The sequence below is a fragment of the Labrus mixtus genome, chromosome 1, assembly GCF_963584025.1.
Source record: "Labrus mixtus chromosome 1, fLabMix1.1, whole genome shotgun sequence".
Lineage (NCBI taxonomy): Eukaryota > Metazoa > Chordata > Actinopteri > Labriformes > Labridae > Labrus > Labrus mixtus.
In genome coordinates this window covers 1,163,752-1,172,332 of record NC_083612.1, presented here as the reverse complement: position 1 = coordinate 1,172,332, position 8,581 = coordinate 1,163,752, and the positions used below count along the sequence as shown (strand labels likewise).

At 38.6% G+C, this 8,581-nt stretch overlaps 1 protein-coding gene across 1 annotated transcript; it reads right to left on the bottom strand.

Annotated features, from left to right (window-relative positions):
• Positions 1 to 1,175: 1,175 nt before the first annotated feature.
• Positions 1,176 to 7,923, bottom strand: LOC132979413 (gastrula zinc finger protein XlCGF57.1-like). The gene is made up of 2 exons (XM_061045185.1): positions 7,592 to 7,923; positions 1,176 to 3,974 (listed from the first exon to the last, which is right to left on the bottom strand). The coding sequence occupies exons 1-2, from the start codon at positions 7,755 to 7,757 to the stop codon at positions 2,851 to 2,853; spliced, it is 1,290 nt and encodes a 429-aa protein (XP_060901168.1). The 5' UTR covers positions 7,758 to 7,923; the 3' UTR covers positions 1,176 to 2,850.
• Between the last annotated feature and the right edge of the window lie 658 nt (positions 7,924 to 8,581).

Genomic DNA, 8,581 nt, shown 5'->3' with positions numbered 1-8,581 from the left:
CAGCTGCTCTGTTTGCAGTAAAAGATTTAACCGAAAAGATCTTCTGACCAGTCACATGTTAGATCATACAGGAGAGAAACTCTTCAGCTGCTCTGTTTGCATTAAAAGTTTTAACCATACGGCAAATTTTTTCATCATCAAACATATCAACAACAAGGAAATCCACATCAGTTTCAAATGTTAAACCTGCATCAACAAAACTAGGTGTAATGCCTGCCCCTATTTTAAGGACTCTTGCATCCAAAATTTTTAGCTTTCAGAGGATTGTTACTCATACACAGAAGCCATTGTCAAAATCTCAAGTCAAGTCTGCCACTGATTAAATACCAAGTTTAAAAACCAACTTAACCAACCGTCTCAAAAAATGTAATGTAACAAGGTAATCAGTCCAACAAACAAAGACAATATGATGCTTTACTTTACAAGTTTTATGGAGACACCCCAACACCTACACTAATAACTAACTCACCTAAGCCTCACTTCTTCAATGGCTTGTCGAGCTCGAGGCGTCTCCCAAACTCGGACACCATCCCAGAAGACCACTGACCTAGTCACCTGAAACACACCGAATTTGGTGAACCCCCTCCCCAGAGTTACCACCAAAAATAAAAAGTGGCCAAAGGAGCCTATTTGGGTTGTTTGTTGTTGCTCCACCCCGGAACATGAATTACACGTTTTAGCGCACGCGTCACACTCGGCTCGTCACTCACGGCGAGCAGGCAGGGGGGCTTGAGCAGAGTTACGGTATGTGCACGGCTAATTTGTTTGTAATGGTCAATTGTTTGTTTGCTCCAAACGCGATACTAAAACAGGGTTTTATGGTTTACCATTAAGCATGAAGGTTCGAAGGTTTATGGAGCGATCTCCATCGCGATGTGTCCAACGATGAAAGTTTGCACCCTTGGCAAGTGGAGCGAGGTACGTTTGTAATTTGGGAAGGAATGATTGAATGATTTATGAATGAATTGGGAGGTTCACTACTATAAGGGATTGTGCAATATTGTTGTAAGTGTTTAATGTGATGTGTGTTTGAATCAGGCCTGTTGTGATGTGGATGTTATTGTTTGTTTAAAGTAAAATGTTGCACTGTGAAATGTTTGTTTAGGAATAAATTGTAAATATTTATATATCTGTAATGAATTGAACACACTGTTTTCTGAATGTTAATTTTGGCTTTATTCTAGTTTCATGGTGCTCGAAAAGAAATAAATAAATTGCATCAGTCGAACTCCACCCTTCCTCATATGTTGTCTTGGTCGAGGGCTGCTACAGTTACACAAGCTGTTTGAAGAACTTGTGCTACCCAACACAGAGGCCTCCAAGGAAACAGTGACAGAAAGAAGAGAATATATCAGGAGAGAAGAAGAGTCCTTACACTGTAACTGTTTCATATTGTAGCATGTCCTGGACATGCAAAAAATGGGTGAATAACTTTACTATAGCTAACAGAAGCTCACCACCCATTAGTTAACTAGACTACTCTTTCCTAGAACTAAGTGAGAGCTCACTCCCTACCAGCCGCTAGTCTACTCTTTCCTAGTACCTGGAGCTATGTAAAATTACTCCGCTAACACCCTTTGGAGGACAGAGGACTTGTTATAATCACAGCCCTAGGATTATCTGCCTAACATTCATTTCTAGAATAATTAGATTCAAGAATAACCCCTGGTATAGGACTCTAGATTACCCCCCGGAGAGGGAATAACTAATCTCTCCCCGCTAGGATGTTAGGTGTGTGTGAGGTGTGTAGTAAAAGTCAGTAGAAGTGTGCCGTGGTGTGACTGCTCAAGCTTACCTTCCGAGGTTCACAGGGTCCTTAAGGGAGACTCCGGTCTTTGTGGTGTGAATAATTTCAGTCAGAAAATTATTTCAAAACGTTTCCGAAAATGTATTAAAAAACTTCAAATGATATTCCAAATGCAAATACAAAACAGTAAAAGTAAAAATATAAAAATGTAAAAAGAAAAGCAAAACACAAAGACAAGAGTCTAAACCTGAGAGTGTAGACACAGTGTAGACACTTGAGGTTTTAAAAGATCTTGGTCTCAGACTAAGTCCCAAAATGGGGATTCAAAAGTCAGAGTGACATGGAGTCCTTTAGAAAAGTAAAAAAGAACCCCGATCAGCTTTTCCACTGCGTTTTTATAGCCAGACGGTCTCTTTTTTCCAAGATTCTGTAAAACATCAACAATGCATATTCGCAGAAACGAGATACATCCACAGGTCATACTAAGTTCATATGTGGTTTTGATGTCAAAGCATACAAGGTAACACAGGTGATACTAAGTTCATATGTGGTTTTAGCTCGAAGACCGTGAACCAGGCAGATACGCAGAAACACTATATGCCTACGAGCTCGTATGTGGTTTTGCTCAAAGTATGGCACACTTATCCTGACCTCACAGGTGCGTAGGATTGACAGGAAATATAAAAGCCAAAAACCAAAAGTCGTAGCGACTATATGACATATGAATGAATATGATGAAAAGATTAAGTGATAATAGAAGAAAAAGTAAATATATTAAGTACATCATAAATTGATTAAATTATAATGAACATAAAAAGTACATATATGATAAAAACAAATTCAACAATTGCATAACTCTTTCTGATCTTTCAACAATATAAACACTTTAAATTTAAACGTCATAGCTGATCCCAACTTACTGGTTCATGTCAGCAACAAAACATCAATGTCAAAAAAGTACAGAATGTTTCCTGTGAATAGAATTGTCTTATATCCCTTTATAACAACAGTTATACATCTGTTAGTCAATACATACTTATGAATACACATTAGTGATGTTGTTAACTTAGAATCCTTTTGATCAGTTTTAACATTGCAAAGGATTAGCATTTCTCTCCTGTGTGAATCATCATGTGTTTGGTAAGATTTCCCTTAGAACTAAACCTTTTACCACACTCAGAGCAGCTGAAGGGTTTCTCTCCAGTGTGAATCCCCATGTGTTTGGTTAGATTTCCTCTTTGGGTAAAGCTTTTACTGCAAACAGAGCATCTAAAAGCTTTCTCTCCTGTATGAACTAACATGTGTGTGGTCAGATGTTCTCTTTGGGTAAAGCTTTTACTGCAAACAGAGCATCTGAAAGCTTTCTCTCCTGTATGAACTAACATGTGTGTGGTCAGACTTCCTCTTCGGGTAAAGCTTTTACTGCAAACAGAGCAGCTGAAGGGTTTCTCTCCAGTGTGAATCACCATGTGTTTGGTTAGATTTCCTCTTTGGGTAAAGCTTTTACTGCAAACAGAGCATCTAAAAGCTTTCTCTCCTGTATGAACTAACATGTGTGTGGTCAGATGTTGTCTTAAGGTAAAGCTTTTACTGCAAACAGAGCATCTGAAAGCTTTCTCTCCTGTATGAACTAACATGTGTCTGGTCAGACTTTGTCTATGGGTAAAGCTTTTACAGCAAACAGAGCAGCTGAAGGGTTTCTCTCCGGCGTGAACCAACATGTGTCTGGTCAGAGTCCCTTTTCGGTTAAATCTTTTACCATACTCCGAGCACCTGTGTGGTCTCTTACCAGTCTTTAGTTTCTTAATTTTCAGGTTTAATTCTGACAAATCTTCTCCTGTCTCTTGCCAATCATCACTGTCATCAGTCTCAGGTTCATCAGAGTCTTCTATCTCGACCTCAGTCTCTGGTTGTAAACGTCTCTCTGGATCTGAGTCTCTCTCTGATTCTGCTCCTGTTTCCATCTGTTCAGTTTGTCTCTGATGAAGCTGTGAGGACTGAGGTTTCTCTTCATCATCTTCACTCTTCACAGAAAAAGGAGTGAAGGGGAACTTGGTGGTATCAGCCTCCTCCAGTCCTTGAAGCTGTTCTTCCTCCTGACTGATCCACAGTTCCTCATGTTCTTCTTTAATGTGTTGGGGCTTAGTGTCCTCCTGGTCCAGAATGTGGCTCCACTCCTGCTGCTCAGGTGGAAGCTCTTCTTTACTCACCAACAGCTGCTGGACATCTGCAGGACACAGTAAACAAACATTAACGGTACTTAAACTGCTTTTTAAATATTAATAAGGGCTGTCAAATGATTTCATTTTTAAAGGCTGACAATCAATAGTTCATTGGAATTGATCACAGTTTAACCATGATTGGAATTCACTTATTTTACATTTAAAGAAAGTTTTTAATCATTTTAGTTTATAATTTTGTCTTAAGCTTAGGTTACTTTACTTCCTTTTTAGATACAAACCTACTTTTATTTTGAATGAAAAAAAGGAACTTGAGGAAGAGTGAAGATACTATATTCTTTGGAAATCTTTGGAAATGAAAGTGCATTAACAAAATAAAACAAGTGGACACACAACATTTCAAACCCTTAGGGAAGTATTATGTGTCATTTGTTTCCTTGGGTTTTGATTGAGGCTAGGGCTGTACGTTCACTTTTTGTGCTCATAGCGCTGTTGCTACAAAGGTTGATCGTTTTGTAACACAAGACAAAAACTTGTAGCATGACATATAAAATGTATTTTAAAACTCTAAAATCAACCACAAGTAGTTTGTTCAGTTGATCAATTAAACAAAGGAAGCAAAGGAAATGAATATTGCATACAAAACACAAAAGCTTGTTTTTTAGAGACTGTGTTAAACTATTGTACCAGACGGTGGCAGCATAATCAAAGTGACTGAAAGCCAATGCTCCTGCTAGTGTTTTTAGGGTTGGTATATCCAATAATTCGGCTTTTCTTGCAAGGAATTTTGTTTAATTGTAAATTTTACTGTGAGCTCTTAAGGCCATATCCTTCCCTGATTAAATATTATCCAGAACACATCCAAGGTAATTTACAGACCATTTTGATAAAATTAATGTCTGACCAATCTTTACATTGAAATCAGGTGATTTTCTCAATTTGATTCGTGACCCTAAGAGGATGGCCTCTGTCTTTCCTAAATGAAGGGAAAGTTTGTTATCTGAGAGCCATCTCACCACCTTTTGAACCTCTACACTCAAGGTGTCTTCCACAACTATTTTATCTTTTTGGGATACTAATAATGCAGCATCATCAGCATATAAAAATATATCACATGAACAAGCTGAGTGAAGATAATTGATAATAAAAACAATAAAGGCCGGAAAAAGTAACAGGTTAAGTTAAGTAACAGGTTTTGGATTGGATTGGATAATGTCCCATTGACATCTACCCTTTGTTGTCCATCAGTTAGATAAGATTGAACCCGCTGAATGGCCACATCATTAAAACCCAAAGCTTTTAGTTTGCAAATGAAAATGCTATGATCAACTGTGTCTGATGCCTTTTGCAGGTCTAACATAACCATTCCACAGAGTTTGCCAAAGTTAATTTCTTTTCTCAATTTGTCTGTCAGAAACAACAGGCATGATTCAGTTGAGTCAGATATTCTAAATCCTGACTGAAGATGGAATAAAATGTTGTTGCTTTGGATGTACTCCTCAATCTGTACATGAATGATGTTTTCCATTACTTTTGACACACCACATAAAATCCAAACTGGTCTGTAGTTCCCCCATCTATCTGAATACCCTTCTTATAGTGGGGGGGAGAACTCGGGCACTCTTTAGCTCTGTTGGAACATTACCCTGTTCTATTGACATATTTATTATATGGGTCACAGATGGAGCAATAATAACTCCAGAGTCTCTAAGAAACCTCACTTGAATGTTATCTAAACCTGTAGCTTTACTAGGATTGAGTTCCTGCAGTCTCTTAAAGACCTTACTATCAATCACTTTACAAAAAGAAAATGATCCTGTCTGAATGCCGTATTGTGAGTAATGCCTCTGCACCTGCTCCTCATTGAATACACCCGAGTGATCAGGGAGCTTCTCTACTAGATTTTCAGCTACTGTAGTAAAGTAGATATTTAAATAATCAGCCACCTCATTTTTGTCTGCGGTAACTTTACCGTCTCTTATATTGAATAAAATCACTCTCATTTTGGTTCTTCTTAAATTCTTTAAAAGCTGAATTTCTTAATGTAATGACCTTTAAAATATCATCTGACATCCAAGGCTCAGTTCTTTGCTTTATTCTGATGGTCTTAGAGGGTGCTCTGTTATTCACAGCTTGAAGAAAACTTGATTTAAAAAATAACCCAGGCTTTGTCAACACTGTCACAATTCATAACTTCAGACCAGTTTACAGTTCTCAAGTGTTCACATAGAGCAGATGGACTGTAATTCTTAAGGCTTGTGAATGTCTGTATTCAAGTCCCCGGTGATTATGACCTCTGATTTTGTAAAATCAACAGAGTTATTGCATGTTTCCTCCAGCAGCTCGTAAAAATGATACTCCGGTGGATGATAGCAGGCCCCGACTAAGATGGGTTTAGTTTTGGGTAGTAAAACATCCAGCCATACTGCCTCGATTAGGTCGCTGTTCAAGTCAGATCCTACATTAAAAGCCAAATGCGATCTGATATAAACACACAGACCTCCTCCTTTCCTGATTCTATCTCTTCTTATCGCCGTATAATTTGCTATTTCATTTTCTGCATCACAAACGAAGGTATCCAACCGTGTTTCAGAGAATGATAAAATCGCCACTCTACTCTGAAGGCAGAGATGGAGAAATTCATGTACCTTTGGAATAAGACTCCGGATGTTGAGGTGTAGCAGGTGAAGTCAACTCTGTGCAAACACAGAATTAAAGTCACTGAGTTCGATGTTGTGTGTCTCTGTGGCACTGGTCTGACCTGAAGTGTGAGTGATCCTTTTGCAGCGGTCTCACTTTCTCTAGTTGGTGTTGCAATCCCATCCTCGTCTACCATGGGGTGAGAGAATTCAATCCTGGATGATTGTAATGGTAAAGGTGTCTCGACTTTTAAAGCTAAACTTAAAACCTCTGTTCTCTCAAGCATACGAATAATTAGTCTTTGAGTATGTGTGTGTATGTTTTTTGTTTTGTCATGATTGTTGAGATAACCATTTGTCTCTTGTATTCCTGTTTTTATCATCAATGTAGAGCACATTGAGCTCACCTATAATTAAAAGTGCTTTATACATGTTCTGTTCTATTCTATTTGTCAGCTCCTTTACGGTAAACAAGACGAGGGTCCTGCAGACCCACGTGACACGACTGAAAGGAAACACTTCAAAATAAAAGCACAGAAAAGGATAGAAAGAATGCAATGTGATTTTCCCTGTATTAAATTGCACTTAAAAGCATTGTCTTTATAGGTTACTGAAATTATGTGTAACCCTATCCAGACATTGATTTTATGTGCAAATCAAAACAGCGACAGTCACATTGCATCCTGTTGTCTGATCAAAGTTTGACCATAGTTTACTTTAAATGTTTACAGTGAAATGTTCCCACATTTATTATTACACTGATGGACCATGTCTAGTATAGCTATCTATCTAGTCTTTTGTCTGGCTTTTATTTTGAAGGGTTTTCTTTTAGTCCAGTGTCACATGGGTCCGCACGACTCGCTTCTTGTTTACTCTGAGTAGTCCTTTATTTCTGCAGCATTGAACTCAACTACTTTAGCTATGTTAGCTAGCATCACTGAGTGTTGCTGTATCTGTACCTAGAGTGTCCACTTTTCCAGTTAGCTGGTTTATAGTGTTCAGGACTTCGTTCATTCCTTCCCTACCTTCCTCTGACCCAGTGTCCTTCTTTTTAGTTGCTGGTGGGTTCTTCGCTGGAGAGAAAGGCTCTTTTCTTTTGGAGCTCTCGGTAGAGACCTCCATCTTAGCATCATCATGACCGTAAATCTCCGAGCTACTGCGGGCTGAAGAGAGCTTCTTGTTCGTCTTCATGCTGCAATTTCCGGAGCACTGTATGGTTAAAGCGTCGGTATGATGTATTAGAGATTCATACGATCACATAGAATTGAGGTGGATTTTAAAGTATGTGTAAAATTAGGACAAAAAGACGGAGCTCAGAAAATACGCTGCACCCGGTCCGCCATCTTGCCTTCTTCCTCGTCTTCTTCTTCTTCTTCTTTGGATTTTATTGGCAGCTGGCATCCAAAAAGTTGCACTACTGCCATCTGCTGGATTTAATTATTACTCACATTCCTAAATCCTCCTCAATAAACCTGTTCTCTATTTAAACAAACATCTTCAGCCTCTCCCTCTCTCCCCTCACTCCAAAATACTTTTTAAATCTCTTCTCACGAGTCCCTCTCTCTCCATTTCTGACATCATGTTCTGTCTATGTGCTACATACTTTCTACATTTAATAACTACATGTTCAACTGTTTCTGTACCTCACAAAGACCGGATGAATGATTTCCAGTGATATGTAGAGTACTATTTAAATGACTGTGACTGATTCTTAACCTGGTCTTTACGTCCTCCTCTCTTCTGTTGCTCCCTCTGTATTTGACTTTATCTATTTCCCTCTGAATTGAGTATAAATGTCTTCCCTTTGTCTGATTGTTCTAATATTGTTGCCATTCCTGTTTAATTTTACTCCATGTGACTCGTTTCCCCTCTGACTTAGATCATTTGATGTTAATATCAATCCTCTCTTTCTTTACAGCTTCCTTTGCCAACCTGTCCACCTTTTCATTTCCTGCTATACCTGAATGTGCTGGAACCCACATGAACATCACATCTGTCCCCTGTTTAACCACCTG

Coding starts and splice junctions, on each gene's coding strand:
- LOC132979413 (XM_061045185.1), bottom strand. CDS start 7,757: ATGAAGACGAACAAGAAGCTCTCTTCAGCCCGCAGTAGCTCGGAGATT. Junction 3,975..7,591: donor GGACACTGGGTCAGAGGAAG/GTAGGGAAGGAA, acceptor TGTGTCCTGCAG/ATGTCCAGCAGCTGTTGGTG.